Source organism: Carassius auratus, chromosome 3 (genome assembly GCF_003368295.1).
Source record: "Carassius auratus strain Wakin chromosome 3, ASM336829v1, whole genome shotgun sequence".
Lineage (NCBI taxonomy): Eukaryota > Metazoa > Chordata > Actinopteri > Cypriniformes > Cyprinidae > Carassius > Carassius auratus.
In genome coordinates this window covers 24,440,577-24,456,000 of record NC_039245.1, presented here as the reverse complement: position 1 = coordinate 24,456,000, position 15,424 = coordinate 24,440,577, and the positions used below count along the sequence as shown (strand labels likewise).

Here is a 15,424-nt window from a genome sequence, read left to right as displayed (position 1 = left end):
GACAGATTTTTGAGAGATGGGCCGTTGCTTTCATATGTGATTCAACTTAAATTTTTGTGGTATATCATGTGGTATGATAAAACAGGTGCAAAGTGACAATAACCATCCAGAACAACCTGGCATGCACATGATGAAATATTTAACAGTCCTATTATACATGATTGGATTCCTGTAGCCCAAACAAGAGAGCATGATAGTAACACCATGGACATGGGTTCGATTCCCAGGGAGTTTATAATGCTGATAAAATGTGTACCTCGAATGCAATGCAAGATTTGGGATAAAACCATAATATATGCAATGTAGGCTTAAAACTATATAAATATATATATATATATATATATATATATATATATATATATATATATATATATATATATATATATATATATATATATATATATATATATATATATATTAAATGCAATGTAAGTCGCTTTGGATAAAAATCTTAATATAAATAAAACTTTGATATCTAGCAAAAAATATATTTCTAAAATTAAACACACTTTAGACATAACATGCCTTAAAATATGTGATAATAAAAATACATCCCCTATACAATTGTAACTTTAGATATTATATAAATGATGCATTTCAAACAGTAGAACCAATGGTCATAAGTTTGATTCCCAAGAAATGATCAAATGTATGTCTTGAATGCAACAATGTAAAATAAAAAAGTAAATAAAAAGAATAACTGCAATGATTTTAATGGAAAAATAGATAGACATCTTAATTCAATCACTGTTTGTAAAGAGCAATCACTGCAATATCCTGACATGAGTCGTACGGCAAATATGATTCATCAATTCAAATGAAGAAAGAGAGTTTAGTGTCAAAGAATGCCCTCATAATTACACATCCACCTTTCCTGCTCATGCTTTTGTTAGTGGAAAGGTTTCTGCCACTATCTCACAGGGTTATCTGTGACTCCTGCCTGCATGTGTGCCCCTCACCTCTTTATAAGCAGAAACAGGGACCTGGTAGAAATCACACAACATCAAACAGGCACCTAGATCCCAACCAAAGAGAGCCCAGCAGGAAAGCAGCTTCTGAACATCATCTTCAGCAGTCAGTGAATATCTGCTCTCAGCATGATGTGGAAAACCACCGCGCTTGCAGTGTGTCTGCTGCTGGCTGGAGTCCAGGCACTGGACGGCCCCTCGTACGGAGTCAAATTATGCGGCCGGGAGTTCATCCGAGCTGTTATCTTCACCTGCGGAGGCTCTCGATGGAAGCGCTCCTTGACAAGCACAGGTTAGTATTAAAAAGCAGGTTTGTAAAACTTTCTGTTTTTTTTTTTTTTTTTTTTGAAAATATAGTAAATAAAAAATTCTGGTTGCAACAATATTACGAAATACAGTAGCAGCTAAATATTTTTGATACACCTATTTAATATCTATTTTAGAGTAGATTTCATCACCAAATTACATTTTAATACCGAATAAAATTCTTGCAAGTCAGAATTTTAACATAATGAATTAAAAAATTCCATGTTGCAACAATATTACCTATACGCTACCAGTAAAACATTTGGATTATCCATCTATCATATAACTCTGTTTTTACTGTGTTACAAAGTGTTATATTTAAAATTGTGGACTAAAATTATAAAATAACACAAAATGGAAGTATAGGAATTATCTACACTACTATAAAAAATTGTTGAGAGAAAGAAATGTATACTTTTATTCAGCAAAGACACGTTACAGTAAATTGATCAAAAGCGGGATCACACACATTCATAATGTTGCAGAAAATTATATCTCAAATAAATGCAATTCTTTTGAACTTTCTATTCATCAAATAATCCTGAATAGAAATCTGAGCTTCCACAAAAAGTAAGAAGCAACACAAGAGCAGCCAATCAGCATGTCAGAATGATTTCTGAAGGGTCATGTGACACTGAAGACTGGAGGAATGATGCTGAAAATACAGCTTTAACACCACAGGAATTAATAGTTTAATTTTAATAAATTAATACATTTTTAAAATGCACTACAGAAAACAGTTGTTTTAAATTGTAATGATATTTCACAATATTACAGTTTTTAGAACACATAAATGAAAAAAAAAACACAAATCTTATTAACGGCAAAACCTTTTAACATAAAATATATTATATATTTGAGATTCTTTAAAATATACAGACTTGTTATGTATACTTGTTTGTAGTGGTAAATAAAACAAGGATTATTGGATGATTTGTGTATTGTTCAACAACTATAACATGAATCAACACGTCTTATTTCACAGATGAAATACTGGACTTATTCAGCTCGTATGACAGTAATGTTCCAGCAGACAGTTCAGTGCTGTATGGTGCTGCCCCGTCATCCCAGCATGCCCCTGACTCAAATCTTCCATCACTGGCACAAGGTGAACAGGAAGGTGACTTGTTCAGCAGGCCAGCGCGCTCCCTCATTTCACAGGAGGTGCTGGAAGCGTTGCGTACCGTGGACAGAAAGGGACGAGATGTAGTGGTGGGACTGTCCAACGCCTGCTGCAAATGGGGCTGCAGCAAAGGAGAAATCAGCTCCCTTTGCTGAGAGACTAACCTTCTGTGTGGCATGCATGAGTGAATAAAAAAGTGTGTTTGTGTGTGTGCTTCTCCGTCACATCCTGTGTTTCATTTTTCTGTCTCCATGTTGTGCTTGAGACTTGTAAATGATTTGCATTGAGCTGCCATGTTGCAGTTAATTTAAATACTGCTTTTATAATGTTTGATGTTGTAATGTAAACTTTTTGGATTCAGTGCGTTCGCGTTTTAATCTTTATCAGTATATTTCAATCTTGAATAAACGTGATTATTTGCATTAATTGCTTATGAATCTGTGTGTGGTCATTTGCATATTTTATCAAAACCATTTCTGAAAACTTGTAATTAAAAACAATAGTTTTAATAAAATGTGATTAATCAACTTTGGAGTTGAAAAGGTTTATATATATATATATATATATATATATATATATATATATATATATATATATATATATATATATATATATATATATTTGTACAGTGTGAGCTCAGGTGTTCAGCCCCCAGAAACTAGGAGCTTGTCTATGTACTTACATGATGAATTTCATGTATTTGGCCCAAGTTTTCACAGGAGTATGAATACCACAAGTGTGCACAAAAATGTTCATTTCCTGATGCAACACATTTATAATGTTGTAAAAATGCAAGTGTTTACAGAGCTTTTTCTGATTTTCAATGATTAGCATTTTAAAATACAGTATTGTTCAAAATAATAGCAGTACAATGTGACTAACCAGAATAATCAAGGTTTTTCGTATATTTTTTTATTGCTACGTGGCAAACAAGTTACCAGTAGGTTCAGTAGATTGTCAGAAAACAAACAAGACCCAGCGTTCATGATATGCACGCTCTTAAGGCTGTGCAATTGGGCAATTAGTTGAATTAGTTGAAAGGGGTGTGTTCAAAAAAATAGCAGTGTGGCATTCAATCACTGAGGTCATCAATTTTGTGAAGAAACAGGTGTGAATCAGGTGGCCCCTATTTAAGGATGAAGCCAACACTTGTTGAACATGCATTTGAAAGCTGAGGAAAATGGGTCGTTCAAGACATTGTTCAGAAGAACAGCGTCCTTTGATTAAAAAGTTGATTAGAGAGGGGAAAACCTATAAAGAGGTGCAAAAAATGATAGGTTGTTCAGCTAAAATGATCTCCAATGCCTTAAAATGGAGAGCAAAACCAGAGAGACGTGGAAGAAAACGGAAGACAACCATCAAAATGGATAGAAGAATAACCAGAATGGCAAAGGCTCAGCCAATGATCACCTCCAGGATGATCAAAGACAGTCTGGAGTTACCTGTAAGTACTGTGACAGTTAGAAGACGTCTGTGTGAAGCTAATCTATTTTCAAGAATCCCCCGCAAAGTCCCTCTGTTAAAAAAAAGGCATGTGCAGAAGAGGTTACAATTTGCCAAAGAACACATCAACTGGCCTAAAGAGAAATGGAGGAACATTTTGTGGACTGATGAGAGTAAAATTGTTCTTTTTGGGTCCAAGGGCCACAGGCAGTTTGTGAGACGACCCCCAAACTCTGAATTCAAGCCACAGTAAACAGTGAAGACTGGAGGTACAAGCATCATGATATGGGCATGTTTCTCCTACTATGGTGTTGGGCCTATTTATCGCATACCAGGGATCATGGATCAGTTTGCATATGTTAAAAAACTTGAAGAGGTCATGTTGCCCTATGCTGAAGAGGACATGCCCTTGAAATGGTTGTTTCAACAAGACAATGACCCAAAACACACTAGTAAACGGGCAAAGTCTTGGTTCCAAACCAACAAAATTAATGTTATGGAGTGGCCAGCCCAATCTCCAGACCTTAATCCAATTGAGAACTTGTGGGGTGATATCAAAAATGCTGTTTCTGAAGCAAAACCAAGAAATGTGAATGAATTGTGGAATGTTGTTAAAGAATCATGGAGTGGAATAACAGCTGAGAGGTGCCACAAGTTGGTTGACTCCATGCCACACAGATGTCAAGCAGTTTTAAAAAACTGTGGTCATACAACTAAATATTAGTTTAGTGATTCACAGGATTGCTAAATCCCAAAAAAAAAAAAAAAAATGTTTGTACAAAATAGTTTTGAGTTTGTACAGTCAAAGGTAGACACTGCTATTTTTTTTGAACACACCCCTTTCAACTAATTGCCCAATTGCACAGCCTTAAGAGCGTGCATATCATGAATGCTGGGTCTTGTTTGTTTTCTGACAATCTACTGAACCTACTGGTAACTTGTTTGCCACGTAGCAATAAAAAATATACTAAAAACCTTGATTATTCTGGTTAGTCACATTGTACTGCTATTATTTTGAACAATACTGTATACCTCTGTTCAGTAGTCTCTATAACAGATGACACAATTTGAGTGGTGCTTAAATAGTTAATTCTTGTTGCGTGCACGCGCTCTCAGGAGACCAAGACCTCAACTTGTGGGTATTTGACAAGCTCTAAATAATCAGTTTCCCCTAAAGGTCATTGCATTTACAGAATGCATTTATAGTTTTTTTTTTTTTTTTTTTTTTTATGGTTGGTTGGTTAAGCGCAGGCGGGGTCTGGGCGGAGTCTTGTGATGCGCTTTCTGTGAAACAGGCGTGACTCGAGCTACTGTATGTTTACACGTGAAGAGAGATGAACAGTGTCATTTGAAGAGGTTTGTGCACGCTGACTGCAACTTAATCGACGAAAATTGAACAAAAAAGGAACAAGATCACAGCAAATGGAAAATGCTCGTTCCAGGATGTAAAGACGAATAGTAGCCTACTGTTTTTCTTTGATTCGTGAAAATAAGTTTGACGACAGAGAAAAACGCGGATGTGGGTCAACGATGTGACTCTGGAGCGAAACAATCAAGTCTCTGAGCGTGGACTTTCCGTGACTCTGTAATTCGGACGTTGCGTCACACTGGACTTTTTTTGCTTGCCCGAGTGCCATGAGCGATGGCATGGAGGAAGGTCAAAGTGCATTTTATTATAATACTTTACCTGTGGATATGCTCTCAAGGTGAGCAAAAGTATTTCCTTTTATAATATTTCATTCTATCATATACAAGTGACAATATATTGTTATTTATGCAATAAAGTGGTTGTTTCATACTTTAAACCTACTTTTTGTAAATCTATGTTGTTTCAATTGAAAGAATGTCACAATCCATTGAGACTCATTATGAGCCTCAAAACTCTTTTGGTCACTTTTCTCTGCATTTTTGTATGTATCTGAGTTCATCATAGCTCTGTTGCCTCAACTTGCTATTCTTGTCTTTTTTTTATTTGTTCAGCCTCTTGTGAAGTGGTTTTAAACTGTTGGTGGAATCAAGCTCTTCCTGTGGCACGTAATGTGTCTGTCGTGTGCCACACGAGTTCACTGGCAAGAGCAAACAGTTGTGATGTCTGCCAGCTTAATGTTATCACCCAGGACCACAGACATCAGTTTCCCAGCACATGTGCCAGTACCAATGAAACTATCAGCTTATCTATAGCAACAGAAGAAATAGAGAATATTCGCTGCACGTGCAATGGAAATACAGCAGAGACCTGCAACATTACAGTGAGAGGAGGCTGTGAGTATGACAGAATTGACCATTCATCTGGAATGACCTCATTACTAGCTCTGGAAATGTTTCGTTCACTAGATGCACACAATGAAGGGATTTGTTTGATCCCAATCACTACAGCATTTGGGTGTTCATAAACAATTAAGATGAATGAACAAGTTAGGGGGAAAAGTACTCAAAAAGTAGTCGGATTATATTACCTAAAATGTTTAATGTAGCAGATTATGTTACTACAGTTTCATAATGTAATTGTAATCCGTGTTCAGACTCAGGTTAGACACTATATTGAAATGACCACGGATGAAAACGAGGCTGTGAAGGATAGACTTGCAGTCAATGGCACGCAATGTGGAAAGGTCCCACATCATGCAATTTTCACAACTTTCGAAACTCTTTTATGACGTTTTCGACTACCAAAGGCTTTTATCCGAGAGACATTTCGTCAGCTAAACAATTGGTTTGTTGTTAAACAACAGTATATTTCACTGAATGCACTGTACTTCTATCCCTCACATCCGAGTCACGCTGACTAAGGTCTATTTATAAGTAATCCACTTAGCACTGTAAGCGCAAGACTGAAAGTTGTGTAGCTGTAGCTCAAACAGTAGAGCATGGGTTGATTGCAAGGAAATGCACAAATTGATAAAATGCATACTTTAATGCAATGTGAATCATTTTGATGAAAGGCAACTGCTGAATAGGGAACTCTTATTTGGTAACAGAGCTTAATTTGTTTTGTCTTTGAGAAATGCTTTTGTGATGAGATGGTGTCCCAAAATAGCCAAGGATGTAATGTGTGCGACACTCTGGTGGCTTTCTTTTGCAGATTTCCCCACATGACTTCTGTTTTCTCAGTTTAAACAGTAATGGGGCTCTTGCAGCACACTGTCTTTTTTTTTGTTTCTTTTGGTTGGCTTCCCTCAACAAAGTTTGAAATTCTTCCATCTTTTAAAGATCCACCTTCTCCCCCGTCCCGCCCTGTTTGTGCTGTTGAAGACTTGGAAGTAGAAGACATTTCCTGCTCTTGGACCAAATCCAATGAGCCAATGATTCCTACTGTTTACACCCTCCACTGGAAAGATTATGATGGGTGTGTGTTTTCTTATTAACACCACCATTGCATTATACATGGACTTTGTGTTTGAGCATCTGACAATGTTTTTTTTTGTTGTTGTTGTCTGTGTTTATATAAAGGAAAATTAAATCCCGGGAAAGCAGTAGTGAGAGTGCAGTCATAAAGCGGACTGAGTATATGAAAAGCACTTCCACCACAGCATGGGTCACTGCCAAAAACGTGCTGGGTTCTGTACAGTCCGAAAAGTCTGACTTCAACACGGGTCATATCAGTAAGTCATGTTTAATCTACTATAAACCATCACTTACTTTCTTAAAGCACTGAAAATTAGCCAGTGTACACACTGTTCTGATGATTATTATTAATAAATGTAAAGAAAGAGTGTGTGCGACACCTCCAGAGTCTCTGATATTCTACTCCATAGATATATACAAGAGTTCAGAGGTTTGGTAACTTTGTGCCAGCTTATATATTAAAAAAAAAAATGTTCTTTCCAATTTTTTCTTAGAACGGCCAGACCCCCCATACAATATTAAGCTCACCTCTGTGCCGCTGGAGTTGATCTGGGACATGTACTGTGATGGATTGGGTCCCTTAGACAAGAGCTGTCAAGTGCAGTACCATGAGAACAGTCACATGGACTGGATAGAGGTGAGAGGAGATCGATCTGACTCTATTCTGATTTGGAAGAATGTTTCTTCATTTTCCTTTAAGCTTTGACGTCACTGGCTTTAGGGGTGCAGTTCACGTGTTCAAAAGTGCTTTTGTAAACTGAGTTTCTATAGTGAAGAAAATCCATCTGCAATTTAATGGCATCCATCAAAATGTTGGGGATTCAAGAATCAAAATCGGATTGTTTTCAAACATGGAAGTCTCAATAAGATACAGATTATAAACTAGTTCCAGGAGAAGAAGCACAACAGCGTTTTGTATTTACTACTTACTTTTTTAACAATGTTTGCTTCTTTAATGTAAATGTGTTCTTGTTCAAGACATCAAGACTACAATCAAAGATGACTCATTCATTTTACAGTGTCAGAGGTTAGTTCGAAACAAATTGTGTCTCTGTTGAATTCTCATTGTGCAGGTGGGTGATCGCCAGGTCACGTATGTGTTGGACGACCCCCAGCCATTCACAGAGTACAGTTTTCGTGTTCGATGCCACTGTGGACATGAAGAGAAAGTCATGAGTTCCTGGAGTTCAGTGTATTCAGTCAGGACGCCTCCTGCAGGTCAGAGAACGACCCCTCATTATGGAAGACGCTGATGCACTCAGTAATCGTTTTATTGAAGATGTTCTTGATGCACATTCACACAGCAGGAGAATATGGATGTGTCTCCTGTTTTCAAGTTCTATATACAAAAGCAGTTTGGATTAAAACAAGAGCCACCACCATGTTGTGTATCCAGAATGACTCCCTCTAATGTTTTGGATCATTTGGCTCTCTCCAAGGCTACATTTATTAGATCAAAAATACAGTGAAATGTTACTACAGTTTATAATAACTGAATATATATTTAAAATGACATTTATTCAGTACATTTAGTGCACGTTTCAGTCATTTATATAACAAAATCAGTGATAATGACTCTGATGTGTCTGTAATACTGTCTCTTTTCAGCACCAGTTGGACAGCTGGATGTTTGGAGTGACTGTGCCCCTAATTCTGACAAATCTTCCTGTAACGTCTATTGGAAGGTAGACTGTACTCCCATAATGCATCAGTACATTTAGTGGTACAGTAGATCATGCATGAGCAGTCAACATTTGACTGTCTCGCTGTCGTTTTCTGTCGCTCAGGAGATGCCTCTGTCTCAGGCTAGAGGGGACGTTATCAGCTATATTGTCACGCTGCAGCTTGAAAATGGCACGCAGTTCACCAGGCAGCGGAGAGACACTGAAAGTCAACATCCTGCTGAACAGAGCTGCCTGCGGTTGAGTGTCCCACTCAAGCCGGGTGTTATGGGAGTTTTTGTGTCAGCCAACACCTCAATGGGCACATCAGACCCCACATTCATGCCGTTTGCTGTGAGGGGTATGTCAATGCCAAATTCTGATCGAAAGCAGCACATCAGTATCTTAATATGATTTCTGAAGGATCATGTGACACTGAAGACTGGAGTAATGATGCTGGAAATTCAGCTTTGATATCACAGGAATAATTTTTTTTTTAAAATACAATAAAATACTGAATTTGGAATTGTCTCACAGTAGTACTGTTTTTACACTATTTGTGATCAAATGAATGCAGCCTTAACATTCAAATCTTACCGACCACAAACATTTTGAAAGGTAGTGGATAATTATATCTTCTGTTATATGATGTTTATGCCCTGTAGGACAGACGACGCCTGAGGTGAATCTGAGTGTAATAGGTGAGAACCAGATGCTGCTGGTCTCATGGGCCGTACACCCACAGTTCTCTGAGAGCGTCCTGGAGTATGTGGTACAGCACGTGTCTGTGGTACCTCCCTCGTGCCTGAACTGGGTCAGAGTAAACCGAACCCAGAGATCTGTCACACTCAAAGGTGTGTGTGTGTGTGTGCGTGTGTGTGAGAGAGAGAGAGTGAAAGCTTTAGTGCAGCCTGATGCTGACAGTGATTTTGTGTTTGCCTCCATCCACAGGTGATCTCAGGAACTACACAGCGTATAATGTGTCACTGTTCGCTGTCTTCAACAACCACAGCACCTTCCTCAGTTCAGAGATTGCATACACACTTGAAGGAGGTATGCCATTTCTTAAATCGCTGAATGCACTTTTATTTAATTGACAATAGTCCACAAGATAGCACATAAAATGGGACTTTTCCAGTTTTATTTGCAAATGGTACAATACAGCACAAGTTCAAAATTCTTTAAATTATCATTACCATGAATTAATACTGGCATCCTTTTACAACCACCTTATTTGTTAAAAGATGCATTCATTGTAAAAGTGTATTGCATTGTAAATAATTAGCTTGTGTATTGCGACAGTACCATTCACTTGGATTTAGAAAAAAAAGACAGACATTTTCTCACACTGAGCATGTTTTAGGGCTCAAAGAACTTGGCTAGTAAATGTGAGATCCCATAATCAGGTTTTCTAGCCTTCATGTTTGTGTCATCTCTTCATCTCCCCCGCCAGTTCCTCCTGAAGTCCCAGAGATCAGTGTGAATAACATCTCTCACTCCTCTGCCACTTTGACATGGAGCCCCATCCCTGTAAATGAGAGCAAAGGTGTCATCCTGCATTACTTAGTGGGCATCAAAGAAACAGGTAACCCATGGTCACTCCTTTTAAAGGGGCGAACTAATGCAATTTCATGCATTCTGACTTATGTACACTGTTAAAAAGTTTGATTCTCATGCTAAACATGGCCAAAGTAAAAAAAAAAAAAAACTATTTGGATGCATGATGGAGTATTTCTGTGCCAAATACACTCCTTTAGGGTAGGGGTGTGCGATATGACGTTTTTGATCGTGGACGATAAAAATGTCTCCACAATTTATTTTTGAAGAAATATTGTGCTACACTGTAGTTCTGGAGCCTCCGTCATATACTGTACAACACCACATGCATTCACATCAGTGTTAACTCAGTGGTAGAGTTACTCTCTCATTATTTGCATGTGCTTTTAATTGTTTCATTCGCGCACTGATCTGTCTCTGCACCCGAAGCACGCACGCTAAAGCCTGTCAAATAGCGCCTGATTATTGAACTAAGTTATCTTTTGTGCTAATACTGTAAAAACACACAAGTTTTACATGTAGACCCAGTTGGTTATGTCTAAAATGAAAGTAAACAGTTGAGAGAAAAACATATAAGTGCCTGTATATTAGATGTGTGCAGGTCTTAAAGGGACAGTAGGACTATTTTAACATGTAGCTTACGGTCATTAGTGTCAAGGGATTGATCATCCTAAAATGTCATTTCTGTCATTATTTACTCACTGTCACGTTGTCCCAAACCTGTATTAATTTCTTTTTTGTACTGAACACAAAATAAGATATTTTAAAGAATGTGTGTAACCATATTTGAATTTAATAGTAGCAAAAAAAATACTATGTAAGTCATTGTAGACCAGCAACTGTTTGATTTTCCACGTTCCTAAAAATAGCATTTATGTTTAGAAGAAGAAAGAAACTCATTCATGTTTAAAACCACTTTTGAGTGAGTAAATGGTGGTATAAATATAAAACACTATAACAGAATTGACGGACAGCTGACAGAATTTTTATTTTTGGGTGAAATATTTAACGCTAATAAAACAACAAAACTCAAAGAGAAAAATCCCTGACCCTGTATGATCACATAAAGGCCGGAATTCCTTGTATGGGCACTTCTCCCAGAAGATCGCGGGCATTAAGTCAGCATATCAGAATGATTTCTGAAGGATCATGTGACACTGAAGACTAGAGTGATGGATAATGCTGAAAATACAGCTTTGCATCACAGGAATAAATGACATTTGAAAACATATTCAAATAGAAAAGGATTTTAAAAAAAATATATAATTTTGCACAATATTGATGTTTTTACTATATTTTTGGTGAGCATAAGAAGATTGTACTGACCATAAACTTTGAATAGTAGTGTATATCTGTGTCCTATGGCCTGTGTAACAGGGTCTGAGATTAGCAGTGACAGAACCAGTGTGCTGTTGTCAGAACTGCAGCCGGCCCAACAGTACCAGGTCTGGGTGAGCGCTGTGAGTGCTGCTGGGGAAGGCAACAGGAGATACACCACTTTCTCCACCAATGAGAAAGACCGTAAGTATGAGGAAGACAGGCCGTTTCTCTCCTCCTTTGGGATTTACATTGCATGCATTATCCAGAATACTAGTAGGTCCTTGTTTTGCATAAATTATGTAGATTAATTTAGCTTTAGGTAGTAAACCAATCATTTCTATCCATCTCATCTCCTAGGTGATGTTAACACAATACTGTTTGCTGTATTCATACCATTATTGATGTTCCTGGTATTAGTTTGGGTTTTTACATTGGTGTAAGTATTGCCTTTCATCATAATTCCATCTATATGGTCGAAAGTACATGGACACCCCCTTCTAAAAGCTGGTTCACACAGAATGCATTTTTCCATTACGCTGGGCTCTATAGTTTTTCTACATAAATACGTGTTAGATGTACACATTCCACCATCCACGTCTCACTTTTTTCAAAGGCATTCTGTGTGAGTGTCCCAGAAACAATGAGCTTGGCTAGTCCAGTGAAGATAAATCCTAATTCTACCACAGTGGTTCCCAATGCTTTGAGGTCAAATATGGATGCAAAAACTTTAGTTTCTATGAATGCTTCAAAAGATCAGCCACTGATTTGGATCCTGCTGATGTTCAATTCCATTAATTCCATACGTGGTCATAATGCCGTCACACCACATTGTTATGACACAGAAGATGTGAGTGTGTGTGTGGCGAATATAAATAGCTCAATGGCAGCTGTCAGATTTTACAAAAAGTCCACCTATTTTAAGATATGCAGATCCATTATTAGTTATTATGAGTAGGTGATAGTATTCTGAAAACAAGCATTGTATGCATAGGATTATCATCTTGCATACGGCGTACAAAATTAGTGGAACTGATGAACTCAACATTTTGTGATAAATGAATTAATATCTGCTCTCTAGGTGCAAAGCAACTCTGTGTTTTGTGAAGATCCCAGATCCAATAAACAGTAAAACGTTTAAACATATGAACATTCAGGTGAGAATCTAAAGTCTTTTGAGTGTTCCTTATGAAAGAGAGATCACGTATATTTGTTCACGTCTTGGCTTTTCTTCCAGCATGTGTGGCCACGGCTCTGTTCTCCTTCTGAGTTGACCCTAAAGATCTCGGAGCTGGAGATTGTGGAGAACCTGGATCCTAACACACCTACTCCTCCATCAGAGACTGAATCAGAGAATGTTTTAATCGATGTGGAACCCCAAAATTTTCAGGTGCCAGATGAACTGGGCAAAACAAGTGAAGGTGGAGATCAGCCTGAGGAACCTAACAGAGGAAACATTTCAAAGCCTGACACTTGGGCAAAGGAGTATAGCGAGATGGTCGACACTGATGAAGAGAAGGATGATGATGGTGATGATGATGAGTGGTGGCACCAGCAATGTGTCTCGGACTACGAAAGACATTTTTTGCCTTCTGTTAAAGCAAATTAACTTTTCACTCCTCAGGATGTTTAATCTGTACTGTAGTGCCTTCAATGTAACCATATGAAAAGGACAGTTTTGCAGAAGAACCATGTGTACTTTTTAATAACATGGAAAAGAGTTATAAGACAAGTGTTATTCATGAAATGACACAAATGTATCCATGAGAGGTCTTGCAGAACTACGCACAGATTTTAACATTTACAGTCCTTCACACTAGCTGCAACTTTTAAAGTTGACACATATTTTTTGTGTCATTAGCCTCATCAAAGGACTATACAGGTCTCCAGAATACTTTCCTCTTTTGCCATTGGTCGGCAAAATGAATGTTCCTGCCACAAACTCCAGCCATTGGTTGAGCTAATGCTAGGCAGGTCAGAATGCTCAGATAAACGAGAGCACAGTTTTGATAGATCCTCAGTGACACGTGGCTTACACTTTTCAGGGATTTCAGCCTACAAATGTATCATAGGCATCTCTGCACATTAAACCTTATAATTTAACATGGAAAACCTTGCACATGTTGACACAAATGAGATAGTATTACTAATAAATACACAACTGAATGTACATAATTTTATATAAGAATATGCTTCTTATTTGTGTCCATTATATCTGTAAGATTAAATTCAATTTAAGTTTATTTATATTGCCCTTTTTACAATGTAATCTGGTAGGAACGCTGTATTTTGGACGACCTGTAGCTTGTTTATTGAAGATGCAGGACAACCACCTACTGTAGCAGTGCATTACAATAGTCCAGTCTAGAGGTCATGACTGCATGAACTAGCTTTTCTGCATCAGAAACAGGTAAGGTTTCGTATATTGGCAACGTTTCTAAGATAGAAGAATGCTGTTTTTTTAACATGGGACATATGGTTTTCAAAAGACAAGTTGCTGTCTAATATAACACCCAGATTTTTGACAGTAGAGGAAGTAACAGTACATCTGTCACAGTGTCTGGGTTGTGTTCCCTGGGGTTCCACTAGATGTCCCCCTTTCTCACGGTGTCTGTCACCTTATCACTTCCTGTTCCCTTATTTGGTCACCTTCCTCCTTGTTGTGTAATTGATTGTTCCCCACCTGTCTCCTGTTCCCTCATTATCCTTCTGTCTATTTATACCCGGTCTGTCTGAGTCTGTGTTCCGGAGTCCTTGTTTAATGTCTGAGTATTATTCATGTCCGTCAATTCTTGCCTTGCCTTGCCTTTGTGTCTTGTTTATGTTGTTTGGATCTTCTGGTTTTGACCCTGCCTGGACTGTTTACCCCTTTGGATTATCCCTTAATAAATGACTTACCTGCAATTGGTTCACTCTCTGTGTTTCCTGTACACCGATCGTGACAGAAAACACAGAGAGGAAACCAATTGCAGGTAAGTCATTTTTTTTTTAAATGGTAAATGGACTGCATTTATATAGCGCTTTCAACAGACCACATGGCCATCCAAAGCGCTTTACGATTTGCCTCACATTCACCCATCCACTCACTCATTCACACACCGACTGCGGTGTCTGCCATTCAAGGCGCCATCCAGCTCGTCGGGAGCAGCTGGGGTTAGGTGTCTTGCTCAAGGACACCTTGACATTTGGTCAGGTGGAGCCAGGGATCGAACCACCAACCTTCCGGTTTTTAGGCAACCAACATGAACCACTGAGCCACTGCCACCTTTAATTCATAAATTTTAATCAACTGCATTACTTTTACTAAACTTTTAGTAAACTTTTTTTCTTTGGCCAGTACAACACTGTTTTTATCACCTGCTGTAGATGGACCCAGCCACAGCAGAAAGCCTCGTAACTTTCCAAAGACTTGTGGCTTTTAAACTCCTGCATAGTGTAGTAACTTAAACCAAAAACAATATAATTCCCAATGTCCATATGTGTGCATGGAGGTAAATGGTCCATGTCTCTGTGCTACTGCAGGGAGCTCGTATGGGTCGATATTTTGGATGCCTGAGAGCTTCTCCAAACACCGCTGTTTTGCGCTTGGTGTGAGCTTGTTCCTGTAAGGTCCCCTTTCTTTCGCCTTGTGTTTTTGCATTGCTTTACTTTCTTCCTTTTCTTTCTCGTATTCGTAGATCCGTCTCGATCTGTTCCGCCGACAA

General features: G+C 38.2%; 2 protein-coding genes across 2 annotated transcripts; both read left to right on the top strand.

The window, feature by feature from the left end:
• Nucleotides 1-979: 979 nt before the first annotated feature.
• LOC113042042 (relaxin-3-like) lies at nt 980-2,823 on the top strand. The gene is made up of 2 exons (XM_026200626.1): nt 980-1,260; nt 2,260-2,823. The coding sequence occupies exons 1-2, from the start codon at nt 1,098-1,100 to the stop codon at nt 2,550-2,552; spliced, it is 456 nt and encodes a 151-aa protein (XP_026056411.1). The 5' UTR covers nt 980-1,097; the 3' UTR covers nt 2,553-2,823.
• Nucleotides 2,824-5,150: 2,327 nt separating this feature from the next.
• LOC113051969 (interleukin-6 receptor subunit beta-like) lies at nt 5,151-13,900 on the top strand. The gene is made up of 15 exons (XM_026216173.1): nt 5,151-5,546; nt 5,821-6,102; nt 7,051-7,186; nt 7,291-7,442; nt 7,680-7,822; nt 8,259-8,403; nt 8,794-8,870; nt 8,973-9,207; nt 9,512-9,700; nt 9,798-9,899; nt 10,300-10,431; nt 11,781-11,924; nt 12,081-12,159; nt 12,802-12,877; nt 12,958-13,900. Exons 1-15 carry the CDS (start codon nt 5,483-5,485, stop codon nt 13,327-13,329), a joined length of 2,328 nt encoding a protein of 775 aa, XP_026071958.1. The 5' UTR covers nt 5,151-5,482; the 3' UTR covers nt 13,330-13,900.
• The last annotated feature ends 1,524 nt before the right edge of the window (nt 13,901-15,424 follow it).

What these genes read in the sequence shown, in the direction of transcription:
- LOC113051969 (XM_026216173.1), top strand. Translation starts at nt 5,483, where the DNA reads ATGGCATGGAGGAAGGTCAAAGTGCATTTTATTATAATACTTTACCTG. An exon ending in CTTCAACACGGGTCATATCA is followed by an intron (nt 7,443 to 7,679) that starts GTAAGTCATGTT and finishes ATTTTTTCTTAG; the next exon opens with AACGGCCAGACCCCCCATAC. An exon ending in AGTCAGGACGCCTCCTGCAG is followed by an intron (nt 8,404 to 8,793) that starts GTCAGAGAACGA and finishes GTCTCTTTTCAG; the next exon opens with CACCAGTTGGACAGCTGGAT.
- LOC113042042 (XM_026200626.1), top strand. Translation starts at nt 1,098, where the DNA reads ATGATGTGGAAAACCACCGCGCTTGCAGTGTGTCTGCTGCTGGCTGGA. An exon ending in GCGCTCCTTGACAAGCACAG is followed by an intron (nt 1,261 to 2,259) that starts GTTAGTATTAAA and finishes CTTATTTCACAG; the next exon opens with ATGAAATACTGGACTTATTC.